This window comes from Typopeltis vanoorti, chromosome 10 (genome assembly GCF_054136105.1).
Source record: "Typopeltis vanoorti isolate ZY-2024b chromosome 10, IOZ_Tvanoo_1.0, whole genome shotgun sequence".
In the NCBI taxonomy this organism is placed as follows: Eukaryota; Metazoa; Arthropoda; class Arachnida; order Uropygi; family Thelyphonidae; genus Typopeltis; species Typopeltis vanoorti.
The window spans coordinates 46,378,010-46,402,435 of NC_143558.1; the positions used below are offsets into that span (position 1 = coordinate 46,378,010).

The following is a 24,426-nucleotide window of genomic DNA, read 5'->3' on the forward strand; positions in this document are numbered from 1 at the left end:
TACTAGTTGCTATGTAGGAACATTCTGTAGTTGGCAGCAAAATTTAATTCTGGTATGTTGAAAGATCTAATGAGGGTCTTCCAGATCTAGGGCAAAATCAATCCTTGGTTTCTATTAAGGTTTTGTTCTGAACTGAGAACTGTTCTGGCTTCTCTTATAATTCGGGAGCAGAAGTCCTCCTCTAAGTAGGGCATTGAGCTTTCATCCCATTCTATCATATGGTTAGTCCTAGCAAAATTAAAGGCTAACCCCGATTTGTCTTCTCTATTATTATTGACGTCTCCTATGTGTTCCTTCTTCCTGATTTCAAAACTTCTTGAAGCCTGGCCAATATAGTTCAAACCGCACGAGCAGGGGATGTTGTAAACTTCAGCATATTTAAAAAATGGATGACTGTCTTTCGGAAATCATAAAAATTGGCGAATGGTCTGAGCAGGTTTAAAAGCCACTCGTATTCCATGCGGTTTGAGGAGTCTGGCAATCTTATTGGAAATTGTCCCCACAAACGGAATCACTATGGTAGAATTATAATGTATATCTTCAGGTTGTCTTTGTGGGAGGTCACAGAAAAGAATCTTGTGTATCAATTTTCTAGGATAACCATTCTTTGTAAGGTTATTTGATATCAGGGACAGTTCATCTTGGAAGTCTTCATCATCTGTCATAATGAGAGAGGCTCTATTTTTTAGCATGTGTACAATGCTAAGTTTCTGAGAAATATGGTGTGAAGTGAAGTGCAAGTATCTATCTGTATTGGTAGGTTTGTGATAAACTGTAAGGCTGATAAAACCATCTATTCATTTCTTGATGAAAATGTCCAGAAATGATAATTGGTTATCTTTCTCAAGTTCTAGAGTGAATTTAATTTTTTGATGCAAAGAGTTAATCTTGCTTAGAAAGCAAGATTAACAAGATTACGTATCAGCCATACACTTTATCGCAAACCCACCAATACAGGTAGATACTTGCACTTCACTTCTTCACACCATATTTCTCAGAAACTTGCATTGTATACATGCTAAAAAATAGAGCCTCTCTCATTACGAGAGATGATAAAGACTTCCAAGATGAACTGTCCCTGATATCAATGATATCCTAGAAAATTGATACACAAGATTCTTTTCTGTGACCCACCACAAAGACAAATTGAAGATATACATTATAATTCTACCATAGTGATTCCGTTTGTGGGGAAAATTTCCAATAACATTGCCAGACTCCATTTGTGTGGTTTGATAAAACAGATGTGATCTTGATGTTCAAAAAAGATCTGGAAGAACAGGAAGATCTACAAGTAAATGCATCTCTGGACATCAACCTCACATCCATTTTATCAAACCACACAAATCTGGCCTCACACAACATGGAGGTGAAAATCCTAACCATAGGATCCAATGGAAAAACAAAGCTACTACATAGATTCTTATATAAACATGAGCGTTTATATAAAGAAAGTGTTGAAGCCTTACGTCACATACCCAATATGAATCATGACTGTCTCACTTCCCAAAAGTCTGGGAAATTATTATCCTCAATTGTATAAAATAAATTCATCAGATATATTTTAATTTAATTTTAATTACAGTCTAATTATTATTTTTTTAAGTCCTCAAACAAGCTAATGTATGCATAGAGGGATTCCAATGTAAGCATGCGCACTAACTGTTCTTTTGTAATTCCTGGTATTGTTTGTAATAATTATACTGATGATGTCTTAAGATACTTAAGACGAATATCTACATATTATTAAAATATAATTACTGTGGTATACGTGTGAATTTTTTAGTTATGAATACTCCATAGGTTTCACTATACGAGGGTGATCTGAAAAGTTCTCACCCTAACAATGATAAACGAATTTATAATTTCAAAATTATTTTTATTTTTCAACATAATCTCTCTTAAGACTAATACATTTATTCCAGCGCCATTATCCCGTCCCTGTAGTGGTTCTCAGTAAGATCTGCAAAATACCCCTTTACAGCTACAATCACCGCTTGAAGGAAGAGTTTCAGTTTTGAAAGGAGATAGAAGTCAGAGGGAGCCAAATCTGGGGAATAGGGTGGATATTCCAACAATTCATAGTGCAGATAACTTAATTTTCCCATTGCCAAAACAAAACACTTTTGAAGGCAGGTGCATTGTCCTGATAAGAGATGAATTTTTTTCTTCTGCAAATAGGGTCTTTTCTCACGAATTTTTTTATCTAGTCTGGTTAAAAGATCGGAATAATAATATTCCCCGGTTATTGTTTTACCCTTTTCAAGATAATTAATAAACAAAATGCCTTCAGCATTCCAAAACACCGGTGCCATGATCTTTCCTGCTAATGCAACCGACTTTGTCTTCTTTGCTATAGAACAACCGGCTTCTGTCCACTGTTTTGACTGCTGTTTGGATTCTGGTGTGTAATGGTGAATCCAAGTCTCATCCATAGTAATAAATCGATGCAGAAAATCAGTTTTATTCTTGTTAAAACGCTCCAAGCACTGTTCAGAGATTTTCATGCGAGTGCATTATTGATCTGCTGTGAGCAAGTGTGGCATCCATCTTGTGCAAAGCTTTTTCATTTGCAATTCTTCATGCAAAATACATCCTACACATTCTTTTGAAATGTCTATAGTCTCAGCAATTTCACGCAACTCGGTCATCCAATACCATATCGTGCACTTGATCAATGATTTCTGGCGTTGTTTTTAGACATCCTTCACGTCAATCATCTTCAAGGCTGGTACAGCCACATTTAAACTCGGCAGCCCATTTCTTCATCATCATCAAATTCCTGCCATGTACCCTCAAGGGGTGTACAGGATATGATAGTACTACATGAAAAAAATTACATCGTTATTAATTTCATATCTACAATTTTCCTCCAAATCAGTCTGTTACTTGTCAACACTCCAACATTATCAGATCTTATATTTCTATCGTCTAAAGCACTTTGTACCGTATCAATCCACCTATATCTTGGTCTTCCTCTGGGTCGTTTTGCTGCCAACTTGGCAGAGAACACTTGTTTTGCTAATCTTTCCTCGCCCATTCTGTTTAAGTGACCATACCACCTGAGATTAGCTCTGCTAACACATTCCTGGATGCTGACAATGTCAAGTTCTTTCCTAATATCCTCGTTTTTAATATGATACTTCCATTGATGCCATCTGTTCACGCCTATAATCTTTCTCAGGACTCTCATATCCGTGGTCTCTAGTCTTTGGTCAAGTGTTTTACTTCTGACCCAGCTCTCAGATCCATAAGTTAAAACTGTTTGAACACTGTCTTGTATACAACTAATTTAGTGTTCAAACTAATTTCTCTCTTATTCCATATGAATTTATTCAATTGACTTCCCACCATACCAGCCTTGCTGATTCTGTTGTCTATTTCTATATTTAATTTACCATCTTCAGTAAAAATTGTGCCTAAATAGCTGAAATGTTTTACTTGTTCCACAGGTTCTCCATTCACAACACAGTTGACATTTTCAATGATTCTGCCTATTTTCATTATCTTTGTCTTTTTATTGCTGACCTTCATACCATATCTATTACAAACAGCTATTCAATTTAGTCAGAGAAGCTTGCAGACTTGTAGCGGATTTATTAAGAAGTATAACATCATCCACATAAAGCAAAGAACTGACATTAACATCTCCAATTTTGATATCATGTTTAATACCACTTTCCTTCATAATGTGATCCATATAGATAATGAATAACAGAGGGGATAATGTACATCCTTGTCTCACACCAGATTTAACATTAAACCATCTTCCTGTACTTCCTTCAATTCTAACTGCTGACTTACAACTCAAATAAAGACTAAGTATTGCTTGATATAATGCCCCATTGACACCATATAACTGCAGCGTATTGAATAGCTTCTCTCTTGGCACCTTGTCATATGCCTTTTCCAGATCGACAAAACTTAAATACAGATCTTTGTTATATTCTCGTGCTTTCTCGACTATTTGTCATAAAGTGAAGATCTGATCTGAGAGCCTCTATTTGGTCTGAATCCAGCTTGTTCTTCGCCAAGCTTTTCTTCCACAATTCTTCTCAACCGTTTCTCAAGTATACTTGCATAGATATTGCCAGGAACACTCAGTAGGGAAATACCTCTGTAATTCTCACATGCAGTTTTATTTCCCTTTTTATATATGGGTACTATGAGAGCTCTACTCCAATCATCGGGAATTTGTCCCTCTGTCCAGGCTTTCTGAACCATGCAATGCAGCCACTGTAAGACTCTTATACCACCATACTTCAGCATTTCTGGTCGAATATCATCTACTCCTGCTGCCTTTCCACATTTCAAGCCTTTGATGGCTTTTTCTACTTCAAGTATGGATATGTATTCCTGACTGCATGCCTAGTCAGTGTTTTTTACCACTGTGCTGTCATCACTGCTTGTTTCATTTAGCAGTTTTTCAAAGTAATTACTCCATACTTCAAGGATATCTTTTTCTCCCATTTTCATGTCACCTTTATCATCTCTAATTCCTTTTATAGCACTCTTTCCTCCATTCTTAAGCTTCTTCAACAACCTCCAGAATATTTTGCCACCTTCTTGATATTTATTTTCTATATTCTTGCCAAAGTCCTCCCATGACTTTTGTTTACACAGTGTTTAGCATTCTTCCATTTGTTTCTATATTCTCTAAGAGCACAAGCTGACTTATTTGACAGGAACTTTTGGTACGCTTTCTTCTTTTCCTTCACTGCCTCTTTAACTTCCTGTGTCCACCAGGGAGTTCTGATTTTTTTATCTTTACAGACAACCTCACCACATGCCTCTCTGGCAGAATCAATCAATGTTTTCTTCAGAGTTTGCCACTGAATCTCCAAGGTTTGATTCCTGTTCTCAAACTCCTTCATTTTTTTCTTCAATAATCTTTGTGTATTTTAGTCTACAGCTCACATCTGAAAGCTGCTCAACTTTTATTCGCTTTAAAACTTTCTTACATGTTATTCTTTTCAATATGAAATTCAATTTTATCCTGCTCAAGACTAAATAGTGATCACTTCCAATTTTAAATCCTCCATACACTCTGGTGTCCTGCACTAGGGAAAAAACATCACTATCAACAATAACATAGTCAATGAGACTTTTCTTATTCCTAGCCTCCTCTCCATGTGAATTTGTGCACATTTTTATTTTGGACATGGTGTTAATAATAACCAGTCCATGTCCTGAGCAGAAATCCAAACAGATATTTGCCATTATTATTAGCTTTGCTCTTTTCTCCAAATTTTCCCAAAATATTTTTGTATGTCTCACAATCATTTCCTACTCTGCTATTTAGATCCCCAACAAGGACCAACTTTTCATTTTTCATTGTGTCAGTTGCTTTTTCTAAAGCCTCAAAAAATTCCTTCACTTCTACTTTAGTAGAACCTTCTGTGGGACCATAGGCACAAATAAGTCTCATTGTCCAGTTCCCCATTCTCATATTTGCCCACATTACTCTACTTGAGACTGACTGCCATTCAAGAAGATTAGCCTCATATTTTGTGTTGAATACTATGGCTACTCCTTCTTTTCCTTGATTGTCATTGCCTGAATATAACATTTTGTATTTATTGCTCAGAAAGATCTCACCAGTTTTGGTCTTTTTTGTTTCAGTCACCCCTATTATGTCGATCTGGTACTTATCTAATTCCTCAGCTAGCTCCATTTCTTTGCCATTCAGGCTTCTTACGTTGATAGTACCGATCTTTAACTCTGGTGATGTTGAGTTGGGGTTTGTTTTCAGATTTGTTCCAGTAGCTGACTTTTCGCTGTTCGCCCTGGTTCCCTGGCGAAAACAACGGGGGCCTTGTTTAACCGGGCGACTCCCCAGTCGGCATGAAATTTTGTCATGTTGTACCAGCCCATTTCTTAATTGTCAAAAACAAAGGAGAAGAGTGCCCATAAACTTTTATGAACATTGAATGAATTTCTTTTGGCATTAAACCTTCTTTTAAAAGAATTTTATATAACAGCACAATACTCAATTTTATCCATTTCAAGGGATAGAGACAATCAGACAGCTGTATAAAACAAACTACTTGATAGAATGACTTGCATAGATGCTTTATGACAGATGTACCAAATTAGAAAAAAAAAATTTGCCGATAGTGTTGCCATCTGTGGTCGAGGTCGAGAACTTTTCAGACCACCTTCATATAAGAGTGTTTTCTCCAATATTTTTATATATTGGTCACTTCTCATCATACTATCAACAGGCACAAGTGATCCTCAACTGTCACGTATAAATCAACCCCAGAACATTTTTTTAGCTGTGTGTTTAGGAGCTTGTTGAAGGTGGTCAGGAGAAGTCTTCTCAGTCCCTGATTTGCACACATAAGGTACTCTTTCTCCTTGGACAAAGAAATGGCTCTCATCTGAGAAAATGATGTTCTTCGACTTCTCAACAGTTCCAATCTTTACACTTTTGCCACTGGAGCCTCTTTTTCTGTATAACCTTCATCAACAGTTGTTTCTTTTTTGGTCTGTGGGCAGATCTCTATCTGCTTCCAGCAACCTTCGACAGTGTCATGTCAGAAACATTAATCCTACTAGCTGCCAAGTCTCTATTTAAGTCTACAGCAGACAATCTTGGATTCGTTTTGCTTTTCCTAACTAGTATACAATCTTGAGTAACTTTAGATTTCCTTTTTTGCTTATATTTTTCTTTTCTGTCAGGAGAAAAGGAACCTGTCTCCCTAAACCTCTTAAAAATCAAATTAACAGTACCCAAACTAACCCCACACTCACTGGCAATTTGTCTTTGAGTCATGGATGTGCACTATGAAAGAGTACATATTTTTGAATGCTTTCTTGCGGATGTATCATTTTAGAGCTACACAAAATGAATAAAACACTACAAATATCAACTCATTTACGCTATTAAAAATGCACAACACTGTTAACAGACTTTGTAGAGAAAGTTAAAACACAGAGCACTCAACCAAAATAGTGAACTAAATCCAAAACCGAAAATAAGTAAACTGAAACCAAAATTATTGTGAATTGATACAATAGCCAAACCAAAACCAAAACCAAAAACTTGGCAAAAATTCAGCCTGTTCAGATTAATTTGTTCACTATTGTATATGTCATTATGTTTCTATCCCAAAAGCAGTATTGATGTGTGTATGTATATATATATATATATATATATATTCATAAAATTTAACTACTGTAGTAAAGCTGTAAATGTATGTTGGCTTTTGAGTTTTTTTCAGGGAAGTGCTATCATCTCTTCACAATCTTACCATTCTTTATCATATTTATATGCCATAAGATTCATAGTGAACGTGTTTCTCAGTTACTATGAAAGTAGTAAATTAGTCCGAGTCAAGATGGCAATCTACCAAAAAGGTGCTGCTGAGGAAATCAACCATATTTTGATTGCACGTTGGACTTGAACCAGATTATGACTTTTTGGAATGAGAGGATATGCCTTTTCTAATTCTTGTTATATTGGAACTTTAGCTTAAAAATAAACAGTTGCAGTTGATTTAAATTAAGAAAACAAAGGCAGTATATTTTGTTTCTTAATCATATTTTTTCCAGCCAATTTGTCTATCATGTCTATCAGTGGCACACTCAGGATTTAATCTTGGGGGGGGGGAGTTGAGTAGACGATTTGAGAATACACACTACATATTGCATGCAACCTATGACTGAGCATCTGCAGGGATCGCCAATACATGATACCTGTGATTACCTCTGGCCCAGTTTGGGCAAACGAAGTAACGCTCGGTCCTCCAGAGAAATCACAGCTTCGTTCGCCTTGTGCTCACAGCAGCTGTGATTTCCAAAAGCTATAGGGCAGTGGTGTTCAACCTTTTTTACTATGCGAGCTACTTTTCTATAAAAAGTTATTCGGCGATCAACTCTCTTATATAGATCACGTTCCCCCAACCTGATATCTGATTATGCAAAAATAAACAACTAAAAAAAATACATAAAAAAACTAAAAAAAATGATTAGCAAAAAGAACTCAAATATACGGCTGGTAGATTTCTCTCTGTCTTTCTCTAACACAAATTCCTACATTAAAACTTTCACAAACAGTCATGGTCTATTCTTTTTCTTAATTTCACGCTTTGGCCAACTCACTTAGATTCTCGCTGAAAAAGTCCGATTTATTTTAGAAACAGTGCAGTTTTAAATAAACAAACAGGCAGCACTCTTTTAACAAGAAAGTCAAATGACAATTATTTACATTACTATGAAATATACACAATTTTAACATTAGGGAGATTGCTTTCTCTATCCATCTAGAAAAACTCTTTAGCAAAAATTAGAACCTTCTTTCTTCAACATTAAATACTTTCTTTAACACATAAAGTTACCTACGCTCAGTTTACAAATTTTTACTTATTAATCTCTAAGCTTAATCATAAAGAGGTTATCCAAATCTGTGTTAAGTTATCTTTACACATTTGATATCAGCCTCTAACATGCCAACTGATTCTCTTATGGACATTTCTTAACACTATTAAAGATATATCCTAAAAGTCTTTCTTGTATCAACTATAACAGGAATTATATAAAAGTTTTGAACTTACAAAGGCTCTGTATCTCACATTCAGTCAAAAGTCTTTCACTAAAAGTTCTATGGCAATTCTTTAGTCTCAGATCTTCTTCAGGAAATTTTGGCTCGGCTGCATCTGATCGGGAACGTAGCGGGCTGTGGGCTCATTCTGCTCCGGCAAAAAGTTACTTTCCCTCAGTGAAAAGAAAAACTTATGAGCAAAGGTGCTTCGGGAAATTTGCCTTGCCTTTTCTCCTCAGCTTGGGCTCATGAAAATGCCTGGACGACTGCCTTCTTTTTCTGCCATTTCAACAGCTAGAACTGCCACCAATGTTAACTGGATCCCTCTCTGGCCTGGAAACTTTTCTCCAGCAATTGGAACTCTTCTTTTCGGCAATTTGAAACCTTGTCTGCAGCCTAGAAGTAGACTCTCTAGCAATGTCTCGAACCGAGAAGCTCCTTTCTGGAAGCGGGAAACCCCTTTCTCGAGCAACGTGGATCCGGGCAGCCTCTCTGACGGCGACTCTGGACCAGGCGGCCTCCTCTCTGATAGCAATTCTGGAAACAGGACCCCTTCTGCTTGCTTCAGTCCCTTTTTATTAGGCCTCCTCTGAGACCTCGCATGAAGTTTGGCAACCCCCCAAAGAATCGGTATGAGTCTTTCATCTTAAGTTTCAAGTTCGGCACGCCTTTCCTTCTCCTCCACTTTCTTTTGATTGTAAGTTGCCGGCCATCGGAAAGTTGTCTGAACTCTTTCTGACTGACTTCGGAGATGTTTACACTTAGAGCCTGCAAGCCTTTCTCGTACATACAAGTTTCAATAACAGTCTTTCTAATGCCGCCATGTACAGCTTCGCCGACAAAAGCATTGCCTTTGTTTTTAACACTCTAACATATTCTTATTAAAGCAGTATATACAGTTAGCTTCAAAAGAGTTATTTACAAAAACATCTAATACGAACTATACCGAGACAAACAAAGTTTATTTTTTTACAATATTCACATGGGACTTAACCTAAGTAAAAAATCGATGTAATGTGCTTTGGAATATTTAATATTTAAGCTACAATCGAATTTTTACACTTTGCTTATAATCGTATTCACTCGGCTCGCTGTTTGACTTCCACTGATCCAAATTAATTCATTTACCCGGACTTATAAGAAAATTACTGATTTGACAATTTTAACGAAAAATAAATAAACAATAGCAATACACTTAAAGGAATTAAAAATAATAAAAAATAATGATAAATAAAATATTATGTTTTCAGTTTTAATTAAATTTGTAAGTAAGGAGTAATACACAAGAGATCGACCAAAAATCGCTCTGCGATCAACGGGTTGAAACCCCCCTCCCTGCTATAGGGTATTCCCAGCTTATGTGACCACTAATTCATAAGTAGTATAGAAACAGAAGCCACAACACAACATAAATAAAAAAAATGAATTTTAATTAGGAAATGATTTTTGGAAAGTTTTCTAGTGTTTTTTTTTTCCCTTTTTCTTTGGGGGAGAGGCACCCCAGGTGTGCCACTGATGTCTGTCAAAAATCTCCACAAAAGAATGGCTAACTACCTTCAGATGAAAAGCTTCTTGAATCCTCTCGCATATGTGAAACTTATATAAAAATTATATAAGGAAATGTGAAACTTATATAAAAATTATATTATATGCTAAAATTAGAGTTTTCTAGATTCAGCAGGTACAAAATAGTGAAACTCAATATTTATTTATTTATTTATCAATAGTTCAATTGGATGCAATGTAATCTATAGACTTTAAGTCAGAACTTTTCATCAGTTTGTTATACGGAGCATTATCTGTTATAATGGTGTTTGCTTTGTTGATAGCTGACCATATTTTGCAATAGAATGCCAAAAATCTGTTATATTACAAAAAGAATTTTATGACTGAGATTGAAATGACTGAAAATCTGAAAAATCAGCATTATGATATGCATAGCGATGTTCAGTTATCACCACGTAAAACAAAAATTTCTCACAAAACATTCTTCTATCAATTATTTCATTAAAATTTATCAAGAAAACATTACCTATCTCATGTAACATTTTGCATGCCTTTAATGAAGCAGCCATTTTAGCAAGTTTCTTGTGAGGCATTGGATAACCCTGCAAAATAGCAGTCATTAAAATTCTTAAGCTGCTGAAAATATATATATACATTGTGAGAGCAATCAAAAAAGTAAATTAACTGACTTTATTTTAAAAAAAAAAGGCTGCTAATACACTTAGTGATAGCACATGTAGTAGAGTTGCTGCAATGGAAGTTCTTTTTATTAATATTAAAGTTTTATATTTAGAGTGAGTTTTTATTATTATTGTACAGGCACCTCCATGGAGTCAGAAGACTCATCATGGGAGACCCAATTTATCCACACAATCTATTATACACCTCTCCTTGAACCCACTAACAGACAAAACGCTAACAACTAACTTTGTCAATCCATTCTATTCATTCACAACTTTCCAAGTGAAAAATCTAGTCTTTACGCCCCTGCTGACGACACTTTTACTTGACTTTCAGGGATGACCTCTTGTTCTGCCCCTCTAGGTAACTGCTAAAACATTTCCCCTGCAATCCTATAAAATCCTTTAACTAATATCTTTCTATTACATTCCCTCTTTTTTGCCTATGAACCCACATCTGCAGTCTACATTCTCTCAAATCTATCCTCATAGGGAATGTTCCACAACCACTCACCATCTTGCTTGCTTGCCTCCTCATCCCCAAGAAACCAGACCTGAGCACAGTAATTCCAAATGTGGACGTCTTAAGGCCTTATATTAAATAGAGAAATAACAATCTTCTTTATCTATACTTGTTAGTATGTTTTTCAATAGCCAAGTAATCTTATAAGATATAAGCCACCTTAACAACCTTCGCGATATGTCCTCTAATCTTCAACTCTGTCTACCACCATCCCTAGCTTAATCTACTTCTTGGAGTACAGTTCCAACAATGTAGGAAACAGTTTGTAATCTATCTATCCCAAAATGAAAAATGTAACTTTACATTTCTCCACATTAAACTGACACCCATTATGTTAAGGGGATAATAAATCCCTCATTATTTTAAAGCCGGATACGAAACTCGAAGAACGAAATCTAAGAGTTTCATGCCGAAGAACTATCGGCGAGTCCAAGCGTAAGTCAACACCTGGGTAGTACAACACTAAGGCAACTCAGAGCAAAGGTGGAACAAGCTCCATCACTATCCTTAATATTTTCTCATAATGTAAAACGCAGCTCCTAGGAGATGTATTACTGTTTTACATTAGTAGGAGAGGTCACTACCCAGACCGGTTTCGACCTTTATTGAGGTCTCATCAGTGAGTAGCTAGACCTGGAATACCAAGGTGAACCGAACTTACATACACCCTAAACTAACAAACTGCCAGACCGGTGTACCCATATATTATTATTACTACGATAAAGAGCCAAGAGGCTATTTTTCCGGCAGCATAAACTAAGTTAAGGGGATAATAAATCCCTCATTATTTTAAAGCCGGATACGAAACTCGGAGATCGAAATCTAAGAGTTTCATGCCAAAAAACTATCGGTGAGTCCAAGTGTAAGTCAACACCTGGGTAGTACAACACTAGGGCAACTCGGAGCAAAGGTGGAGCAAGATCCATCACTATCTGGCTTTAAAATAATGAGGGATTTATTATCCCCTTAACTTAGTTTACGCTGCCGGAAAAATAGCCTCTTGGCTCTTTATTGTAGTAATAATAATATATGGGTACACTGGTCTGGCAATTTCGTTAGTAGGAGTATATGTAAGTTCGGTTCACTTAAACCTTGGTATTCCAGGTTTAAATAAACCTGGAATACCTACTCACTGATGAGACCTCGATAAAGGTCGAAACGGTCTGGGTAGTGACCTCTCCTCATAATGTAAAACAGTAATACATCTCCTAGGAGCTGTGTTTTATATTATGAGAAAACATTAGGGATAGTGATAGAGTTTGCTCCACCTTTGCTGAGTTGCCCTAGTGTTGTACTACCCAGGTGTTGACTTATGCTTGGACTCGCCATAGTTCTTCGGCATGAAACTCAGATTTTGATCTCCGAGTTTCGTATCTGGCTTTAAAATAATGAGGGATTTATTATCCCCTTAACTTAGTTTACGCCACTGGAAAATAGCCTCTTGGCTCTTTATTGTTGGCACCCATTATCTTTTGTCAATACTGACAGCCTATTTAAATCATCCAGCAAACTCTCCATATCGCCTTGATTCACTATTACTCTGCCAAATTCAGCAAATGACTGAATATTTCCTTTCAGGTTATTTCCTATAACATTTATGTACAAATTAAACAGTAGAAGTCTTAGAACTGAACCTTGCAACCCACCACTAGTCACATGTTTTTTGCCTGGATTCTATTCCTCCATATACCATTTTCTGATATCCATCCAGAAGGCACTCTTTTATCCACATAGCATATCCATCCCATTTCCTGTAATTTGCATAACAGAATTCCATGTGGTATGATAGAAACATTTAAATTACTGAAAGGTTTTTATAGGATTGATGCAGGGGAAATGTTTCAGCTGTGTGATAGTGTTAAATTGTGAATGAAGCTATGTTATGTAATTTATTATTTTTCATTCACATTTAACATTGCTTATTAAATATTAATCATGACTTATATAAAATTATTTATTATTCCTTAATTAGGAATTACTAATTAAATATTTATTCAAACCCTGACCTATTATTAATTTATAAAATAATAAAGTGTATAGAATTTTGTATAACCAAATATATATGATGTAACGTAAAGTGTTATTTTATATTTAACTGTATACGTAATCGAAAGGTTGATGAAGTAGCTTAAATATTATGTTGTTCTTATTTGTAAAATATTTAATGTTATGTAATCACAAATGTAGTAGTAACAGAGCATACATTACATTAGCGAAATGTTTACGTTTAGTCTGTTGTCATGGAGAAGCACGCATAAACAACCACGAGTGAAGAGAGCGTGGCGTTCGAACGTAAGGTGGGAGTGAAGGTCAGGGATAGATAGGGAAAAAAGAGAAAGAAGTGGGAAGGTCATAGATAAGATAGAAAGGAAGGGAAGAATTATAATTAAGGAGTGAGGAGAGAGTTTTGCGGAACCAAGATTATATAATCCTCAGGGCAGAAATTTATGAGTATAGTGTTCGGAAGTGAACCTATAAGTAGTGAAACATAAAGTTTAATGTTATAAGCGAAATCTGCTGTTGTTATGAAGAAAGGTTGATGCCGTAATCAGATAAAAGGAAACTGGACAGTCAATGCGAAAATTCTGATTAGTTCTAGTTAATCTGGATTACGATTAAATTCTATGTTGCCCTAGGAAAAGGTTATATTGATTACTTGGAGAAAAGTGAACCGGAAAAGATATTAGTACCTAATTACTGTTGTTTGGAATAGTGAAGTGTGACTTACAGTAATACAGTTTAAACTATGGAGAATATTTGTTGTGTGTGTTCCGCTAATGTTAATTAAGTTAATTCATAAGTGCTCTCTCAATAATTTGATGTATTGAAGAATTTGTCTGGTAAGAGTAGTTGTATAAGTTTCTCTATTCTAGCATTAACTGTAATATACCTCCGATGCTCAAGGTCCGGGAATATATTTGCTTGGAATATAGCTTACGTAGTTTATTGCCTGCTGTGAATATAAACATTGAGCTGATAGATTTGTGAAGACTGAATAACATGTGAAATTGTTATATTAACTTGAGATAAGAAGATTTGTGTTTTTGAGACTCTGAATAGTATATCAAAGTTAGAACATTGAATTAGCATCAGTGATCTAAGAAGATGTGTTAAGTTAATTGTATAGTTCCATTTTAAAATAGAGTTCTTGTATTTGTTAAACATATCATATATTAAATGTTTTATTTTGTTGATCTAAATATTGTGTTTGCCTGAATTCCTTTTTATTGCACCGTTCATAAATATTCGAATCTTGCGGGAACCCCAAGTAAAAATGATAATAAATGATTCGGCCTAATGAGATGACTGTTAACTTAATTTAGAACTGATCCTACTATTTATATAGACTAATCTAAGAATAGGGTGGCGCAGTATAAATATAAATTTCCCTACTTTTGGATCGGTGATCATTTCGTAATTAGTTGTATTATTCATAAAAGTGACTTGAAACTAGATGGTGAATTAGAATACGACATAGAAAAAGGTCGTCACGACATAGTAATGGAAGAACGAGAGGTCATCCCTGGAAATTAAAGAAGAGTGTGATTAACAAGGGTGTGAGAACAAGGTTTTTTGCCTGGAGGGTGGTGAATGAGTGGAATTCATTGCCTGACTTAGTTGTGGGCTCTTTGTCTGTAAATGAATTCAAGAAGAGATATGACAGTATTGTTTTGCTAGTTTGGGTCTCCCACGATGAGGCTACTGAGACTCCATGGAGAAACCCGTAATAATAATAATAATAATACTGATTGGGCTCTAATTTGATACTGCAGTCATAGAACATCCCTTGTGCAAGGGAATTATTTTGCCCTCTTTCAATTCCCTTGAAATTCTACCAGAGCTGAGACTTAAATTAAAGAGCCTAGCCAGAGACATTGCCAGTTCACCTTGCAAATTCTCTTGTGAGCTGATATTTTATCTAATCTCTAATCCCACAGCTGAATTCACACTGAGATTCTGCAATATCCCAAGAACCTCCAATTCATCCACCTCTGTTACCAAAAGTCTGTGTTACGTATGTCACAGCACTGACTTCACTTGTATGAGGTTAATAGTTAGTGGTCACTCAGTAACTCAGCTATTTTATCTGCTTCTGTCACCTCGTGACCATCAGCACACATTAAGATTATTCTTCCACAGTCATTCTTCCTCTTACCACATAGCCAAAGAAATGCAATGCGCATATTCTTATAGGCATGTATAATGCTATGCATTATGGGAATTTCTTCTCATAATCTGATTCTGCCTTCCTTATGATACTGGTCATCCTTCTAACCTGACTATGCTTACCATACGTCCCAGTTTGAAGGTACGGTCCCAGCCAGTTTGTCATTTTGTCCCGGTTATTTGGTAAAAATTTAAAAGTGCAGAATATACATGCAGTACAAAAAGTGCAGCCTTGGAAAATGGCGATTAGGCAACATGAATACCCCACTTTGACTCTGGCTTGTACGCTGCATCGCAAGTCATTGTTGAGCATGCACAATCTTAGTTGAGTTTAGATTGCGAGTCAGTGTTTCTTTTCAGCGTGTTGTTTGTGATTTTTTTTACTTCATTAAATTAATTTAACCCCAAAATGCCAAAACGAAACTGTGTTTATGGATGAATTAAAAAAGGATTATCCATTTTTGACAAAAGTTTGTGGTCATACTGACAAAGTGAAATGTGAGCAGTGCTCTTCAGAATTTTCTATGGCTCATGGTGGGCGTTCGGACATAAAAAATCATTTGACACGTGCGAAACAATAAGGCTAGTCTAGCAGCGCAGAAACTTCCTCAAAGATATTGTCATATTTTAAACGTGCCGATTCAAGTGACAAAGAATTTTTAATAACTGCTAAAGAAACAACTTTTGCATTTCATGTTGCTATTCACAATCTCAGCTTTAAGTCTGCCGATCGTTCATCTAAATTGATATCAAAGCTTTTTGAAACAAAGTTTAGACTGGATAGAACAAAATGTGAAGCTGTCATTGTTAATGTGATTGAGCGACTGCTGTTTCAGCAACTGTGAAGATTTAAACAAAACAAATTTTGTGACAATATCAATTGATTCTTCCAACAGGAAAGAAATTAAAACTGTGCCATCTGTTGTGCAGTATTTTGCACCAGATTGGGAGTAAAAGTTAAACTTTTAGACTTTCAATCAGTTCCCAGTAAAACTGCAGAAATACTGACAAACCATTTAATGTCAGTTATGAAAACTCATAATATAACAAAAAAAATTATTGGATTTTGTGGAGATAACCGCAATACCAATTTTGGGGGTGTAAAACGGAGAAGAGAAAAGAATATTTACAGTCGATTGAAGAAGGAACTAGGAAGAAATATTGTGGGCACTGGTTGCAGTGCTCACATTGTTCACAACTGTCTTCAAACTGCAGTTGATGTTCTACCTATTGAAATAGAAGCTTTAGTAGTCAAAATTTATAAATATTTCCACATTTATATGGTTCAAGTCACTCAACTAAAAGCATTTTATGAATTTGTACATGTAGAGTATAAAAAGGTTCTTCAACATGGCAACACCTGTTTTCTTTCGCTACTTCCAGCTATTGACAGAATACTTGAAATCCATGAAGGACTGAAATCATATTTTATTTCACAAGAACACTGTCTGGTGATGATAAAACAGTTCTTTGATAATGATTGTAGTGAAATGTATTTGTGGTTTGTGCATGGGCAACTCAAATTGTTTAACAAATCTATCTTGATTATGGAAAGTACAAAAGCGAGTGCAACAGATATTGTCATTGAACTTCGAAAATTAAAAACAAATCTTGAGGAAACGCATGATAATAAATTAATACCTTAAGAAGCAAAAAAGCTTTTTAGAATACTGGAAAATAATGAAAGCATTAATATTAATACAATACTACAAGAGTTTACAAAATTTTATGACCGATGTCTTTCTTACATTGAGCTTTGGGAAAACAGTTTTGCTGGAGTAGAATCTTTTACTTGGATAAACAACTAATGAATTAACTTGATCGGAAATTGAAGCTTCAGGTGAAAAAATTAATGAAACTTGCAAATAATGCAATAAACATGGATGAACTGTTTGATGAAGTGGTGATTGCAAAAGCTTTTTGGTCAGCAAACTATGACATTTTGAAAAATACAAGTTGTGAAGAAAAATGGATACAACTATTCAGTCATTTCAAAGAAAAGAACATTTCATTGCCCAATCTTGTCCAAATTATAGAATACATTTTCAGCCTGCCAGGCACATCTTCACCTGTTGAAAGGATATTCTCAATAATGAATAACATATGGTCTGAAGAAAGAGGTAGAATGGCTGAATCAACAGTAAAGCTGTATCGCGCTGCAAACTTAATAGTGAACTAAATTGTAGTGAATTTTTCGATGCGATTAAAAATAACAAAGAATTTTTAAAGAAAGTTCACGCTAGTGATAAATATTAATAACGTTTTAATAATAACTTATGTTCAGTTAAGAGTAATTAAAAATTATTACTATGAAATGTTGTTTTTTGTTAACCACTCCATTATTTAGCCTTTTGAATCATAAGTACTTAGTGTAGAAGGCGATACTTTCTGTTTTGAGCAAACTCTCAAAATTGTCCCGGTTTGATAAAAAAATTTTATGGTAAGTCTAGGTAGTGACTTACCATAAAATTTGTAATTGAAAACAGCAATATTATAATAAAAGAAGAATAACACAAAGTATTTTTCCCTTTAAAAAACACCAACCAAAGTCAGTTTCCTCTTCTTGAGCGAACTTCCACATCAACACATCCTGTCCTATAGCCTCTTTAGCTTCCAAAACCTTTGGTATTCTTTTTCATCAATTCTGTTCAGCTCCTAACACTTTATGAATCCCAAATTTACCTTAGAATATTCTTACATTTGGGTGTTGCACCAAAAACCTTCATAATACTAGTATCCAGAAGATAGCTATTTGTGCAATAGATGACCTTTCTCCCCCTGACTCTCTCCAATCATGTTCCCATAGGTACTCTGTTTTGCATTATTTATTTTTTTATTATAGTTATTTACATGGATGCTACTCCACTGAACTGGCTACCACTATTCCTATGTTTCCCTCTAATCAAATCCAAACATGAGCAGCTGCTGATCAAAACTCATATACTGTTCAGCTCTAGACTCTCCAAACCAACTTCTTATCCTCTTCATGCATTACCCATACCTCAATACTTGGGAACAATTTCCCACATATCATTTTTTCCCAATGCATACAACTTCCAACTCTTCAAGAAACACATTACCAGATTCCTTTCTTCTCTCTACTTTCATATCATAGGTCTTGTGTGGAAGAGTTGATTTAAAAAAAATACACAAGCGTAGTTCAAATATGTGAAACATTTTTGAACACATCCCACACTAAAAACACAACAAAATTTGTTATAAGCAGTGGTGGCAAATCTCACGTGTTGCATGTTGAAGCAGATATAATTTTGGCATTCTTTAAAAAAAAAAACAGAAAATATTGAAAAAGCAGGAGGGAAAACAGTACTATTTGGGAGCATGAGAAAATTCCTTCCTCGACTAAGTTTAATTTGCCTTCACTTTTTTTCTTTTTTTTTGTCTCCAGAACCTATACCTGTTAGCTTTCTTATCAACCTTTATCCCATGCTTCCCAGTGATTTCTTCATAATTTATAAATTTTGTTTTTTAATCCCTCATTCAAAAGATTTCAAATAGTTTGAGGTATATGAGAACGATACCGCCTTAACTTATGAACACAGATATACACACACACACTCACACACACACACACACACACACACACCTAATCAAAACATACATAAGTGACATCAACTTTATCAGGACATAACGGTTGCTAAGAAGTTGGAGTATACTTTCTCCATCTTCTCAGCAACTTACATAAGAATAAAAATTTGCCCACATTCTAATGTTCTGATGCTTTAATAAATTATGTTGTGTAACATTAAACAAAAGCAAAAGCCATTTTCTCAAATTAAAAAAAAAATGCATGCTGGAGAAAAGAAAAAAGTTTAAAGTAGCATGAATCTAGTATTTCTATATGCAAATGTTCTATCTAAAATATTAGTATGTGGAATATATATATCCTAATCCTATGGCTTCCTCTCTCTGAGAGGTTTGCAGCTGATTACTAGGGAGACAGTGATGCAAGGTGGTTTCCCGTTGCCTTCCTTGCCATAAGTATTTATGACTGTAATCCATGTGTGTTCACGGGGCCGGTTTGCTTGCTTGCAAGATGAAAAACCCCAGATAAACTGGCAGAAAAACCCTGCTGTCCATGTCCAAGACCAGCTAACTTGGCTATGACTGAGGAAGATCCTTAAGCTCCTCACATCGTCGACGGGAATCGAACCTAGGACATTCCTTCCCTAGGCATATGGTTGTGAAGTACAAAACCACTAGGCTAATTGCATGGACAGAAAAAAATACACACACACACACACACATCAGTGGCACCACGTGCCCATTTAGGCTGGGTGTGCTGTTGTGCAACCCATGCTACAAAAGTCACCTCAATTTGACTATATGATTTCATTTTTATTCATGTATGAAAGTTTTAAGAGTGCACAAGCACATCAGCTTTCATTTTAATTGACACAATACAATTAATTGTGGGATAACTTTGAATACTTTAATTTATCCATAATATAATTTTAAATATGGAAAGCATAAAGATCAACTGAACAATAGTTATGCTTCACACGCACCAGTTATGTGAGAAGCACAAAGGGTTTACACTTCATGGTGAGATTAAATTATCACTGGCAAATAATAGAATGAGACACAGACAATTTGAATTTTTATATTATTTTTAAATACAGCCATATAATATGGCAGATGGAAAAAGTAATCACTTTGGAAATTATTATTTTTTCCATATTGAACCAAAGAAAGGCTGAAATAACTCATTTTACTTATTTATTTATACACGAGTCCCAACCTCCTTCGACTATAATCAATCATACAATCTGCAAAAGCTCTGGCAGAAAACGAAACATGCAGTACATTTTCAACACTGTTTCCCTTTGTAAAGATGGGCAAAAAGTTATAAGTTATTTATAGAAACTTATAAATATATATTAAAAATTTGTCCATATCGGTGTCATAAACACATCAGTTCACACTTCACACGAAACTTAGAAAACGAAAACAGCAACTCCTGACAAATGACAATGTTCAAATTGGATTACTTCCCACAATAACCCATCACAGCCACTAACAACTTCTGGGTGTTATTGTCTCAGCATACACCCTGCCTCACTTTCTGAGCCATTTAAAACCATCAGATGCTAAGAATTTGACATGCTGCACCATGTGTTTAAAGGACTCAATGGTGTCCATATTTGTGCCCATACACACCTGGGCTATTAACATGAATGTGATACAAAGTTTGTGGATCGAAACATCTCTTCATAAGCATTAATATACTGTGTTTAATTTTAGGAATCACGCAAAGCCAGCAAACAATTTGGCGGGGGGGGGGGGGGTCTTTAACAGGAATAAATGCAGAAATATAATACTGGTGAAATTGCTATACCGTGGGTATGCATCACACACTTAGTGCACCCCGAATATGTGCCCCTGATATATCTATATATATATCATTTTCACCATTCTAATACAATGGCAAAAAAGAAATTGGCCACTAAAGGTGAATAGCAAATGATATGTAACAATAACAAGAAAAACAGGAAAAAATATTTGTTTACTTACCTTAATAGGTGTCCTTAAAGGAGAATTAATGGGTAACCAAAGAGTATATTCATATAATGGATTTATGCCACCTACTGTTTTTTCAATTTTCCACCTTGGCATTAATGCTGTTGGCATGTCGGAAGGCAATTTTGAACAGTATCTGGAGGAGAACTATGTAGTTAATTGATTTATGAATATTATATTATATTGCATCTTCTTATATAGCCCAATTCAAAATTCATTCATTACTGATTTCGACTTATCAATGTAACAGTTAAACTCAAGATATTATAATATAAGAAGTGAGAGTCCAGAAAACTAAAATGTATTGATAACACCGGCCAACAAAAAAAAAAATTTTTTTCTGCTGATTATGATCTGACACTTGTTTTTTACTAATTTGGGTGTGCTAATTTCAAATATCAAACCCATTTTTCTCTATCACGTCAAGTTTTTCCTCTATGGCATTTTCTTTTTGCTAATTTGTAAGTTTTTGATAGTTTTAAGGAGGCAGTACTATTTAGAGGATCAAAAAAAATCGATTTTTTAATATTATTTTCTGAAACTATGTACTTTTAAAAATCTGTTCCTAACTTTTTATCAAGAAATGAGAAAAATTCCCGAAGATATAACCTATTATTCAAAGCGGTGCGCAGATCAGAATCAGAGCGCACACCGCTCTTGCTTGTTAGTAAACGAATAAATGCATAAGAACCTGCAACGGCACGTACTGGCACTTTGAATGCGAGAGAGGCCGATAACCGACCTAATACATTTAGGTGATGAAAAGTAGGCGATGACAACTGCCTAAAACAAATGAATGCTATATGCGTCATAGCAAACAAAGAACGATCGAAATCAGTCGTTAATCGATTGTGAAAGTATGATGAGCGCTTATAACGTTTCAATAAAATCTCTGGTTTTTTTTGTCTTGTTAATTGCATGTCGGTCAGCAGTGGAGAAAATACATCATGTCTACTACTCGAAATTGTGTCAATAGTGTAGATTCCTTCTGCTACATTTGTGGCAGCTTTGCTGTTCACTGATTTCGTTAAGAAAGTGTACTTTGCATACTTTGACGTAAAAATTGCAGATCAGGACAAGTCATGGGCTCCAAATAAAGTGTGTAAGTCATGTGTAGAAAATTTATGACAGTGGAGCAAGGGAAAAACGCCAAAAATTAGCTTTTGGCATTCCAATGATTTGGCGTGAACCGAAAAATCACGTAGATGATTGCTATTTTTGTTTAGTTCAGACTTTTGGTTATAATAAGAAGAATAAGAAAAAAATTGTGTATCCAAATCTCGACTCAGCAATTCGGCCAGTTGTTCATTCCAATGAATTAGCCATGCCAATTTATAAAGGACTTCCTTTACTTGAGAACAAGCATGATTGGGATATGCCAGATGTTCTTGAGGAGCAAGAACCGGATGTTGATTTAGACAATGAAAATTTAATTTCTAGTTCTGGACTGCAACATTTTACTCAAGCGGAATTGAATGACTAAGTAAGAGATTTGGGCCTATCAAAGAAATCATTGGAATTGTTAGCTTCAAGATTAAATGAAAAAAACTTACTGGAGCAAGATACGAAGATAACTTTTTATCGTAGCAGGGAAAGTAATCTTGTACAATATTTTAAACACGAGTATGGGTTTGTTTACTGTAACAATGTGTCAGGTTTACTAAAATGAGTGTTGTACAATATCATCCAAATGAGTGGCGTTTATTTATTAACAGTTCAAGCAGAAGTCTCAAGTGTGTCTTACTACACAATGGGAATGTATATGGCTCAATTCCTATTGGCTATTCAGTCCACTTAAAGGAAACATATGAGGACATTAAAAATGTTCTGAAGTTATTAAAATATACAGACCATAACTGGATCATCTGTGTGGATCTTAAAATGGTGAACTTTTTACTTGGCTTTCAAAGAGGATATACAAAGTTTCTGTGTTTTCTATGCTTCCAGAATAGTCGAGCTAGAAACCAACACTGGAGTCAGAAACATTGGCCTCTTAGAATATCCTTAAATGTTGGAGAACAGAATGTTATAAATCAACCTTTAATCGACAGAGAAAAAATCATTTTTCCACCTCTCACATCAAACTAGGTCTTATGAAGCAGTATGTTAAAGCTTTAGATTTACAAGGTGACTGTTTCCAATACATATGTGAAAAATTTCCACGACTTAGTTATGAAAAAAATTAAAGCCGGTGTATTTGATGGACCACAAATTAGAACTTTAATGAGAGACCCAAATTTCATCAACTCTATGAACAAAATTGAGAAAGAGGCCTGGACTTCATTTACGATGGTTGCGAATAATTTTCTTGGAAACAAAAAAGCGTGCAATTACAAAGATCTAGTGGAAACAATGCTTGAAAATTTCCAGTGCCTAGGTTGCAACATGAGCATAAAGCTTCATTTCCTATACAGTCATCTTGATAGATTTCCTGAGAATTTAAGTGCTGTAAGCGATGAACAAGGCGAAAGGTTTCATCAAGACTTAAAAACTATGGAAGATCAGTACCAAGGAAGATGGGATTCTCACATGATGGCTGACTACTGTTGGAGTATTCAAAGGGATTACCAAAACAGAACACACAGCATAAATTGCTACAAACAAAAATTTATTCCCTGGAACTCATGTGTAAGTAAAATTGTTATTTTTTTATAAATATTCTTGTAATTTTTAATGAATATTGTTAAGTAGTTATGTATCTAATTATCGGCCTCTCACGCATTCAAAGCGCCAGTACTTGCCGTTGCAGGTTCTTACGCATTTATTCGTTTACTAACAAGCAAGAGCAGTGTGCGCTCCGATTCTGATCTGTGCACCGCTTTGAATAATAGGATATATCTTCGGAAATTTTTTGAATTTCTTGATAAAAAGTTAGGAACAGATTTTTAAAAGTACATAATTTCAGAAAATAATATTAAAAAATCGATTTTTTTAATCCTCTAAATAGTACTGCCTCCTTAAAACTATCAAAAACTTACAAATTAGCAAAACGAAAATGCCATAGAGGAAAAACTTGACGTGATAGAGAAAAATGGGTTTGATATTTGAAATCAGTGCACCCAAATTAGTAAAAACCAAGTCTCATATAAAAGTCAGCAAAAATTGTGTTGGACTGTGTAATTCATTATTATTCCTAGGTTATCATGTGTGTGTGTTATCAAGTGTTGTTATGTACTGAAATATTTTTCCTGAATCAATCTTATAGAACCCCTTTAGTAACTTATATGTTAATCATTGCTGCTATCTTCTCTCTATCAGCTAAACTTTGCATACCTTCAATCTGTCCTCACAGGGAGCATATTACAGATCTACAACTATCTTTTCACTAATCTCTGGATTCCCTTCACCATCTCATCATCCCAAAAGACTTAGGCAACCACAGTTCACAGTAGTCAAGATGCTGCTGTATCAAAACTTTATAAAGATGGATAATAACCTCCTTATCTCTCAGCATATTCTTCAACAAC

General features: G+C 35.1%; 1 protein-coding gene across 2 annotated transcripts in view; it reads right to left on the minus strand.

The window, feature by feature from the left end:
• LOC150102387 (endoribonuclease Dicer-like) overlaps positions 1 to 24,426 on the minus strand; it is a 310,963-nt gene that overhangs the window by 153,794 nt on the left and 132,743 nt on the right. For both annotated transcript variants that reach the window (XM_090399452.1, XM_090399453.1), the window contains 2 exons: positions 20,954 to 21,095; positions 10,578 to 10,653 (listed from right to left, as the gene is read on the minus strand). In XM_090399452.1, coding sequence (XP_090255578.1) covers positions 10,578 to 10,653; positions 20,954 to 21,095 — 218 coding nt within the window. The remainder of the gene's footprint in view (positions 1 to 10,577; positions 10,654 to 20,953; positions 21,096 to 24,426) is intronic.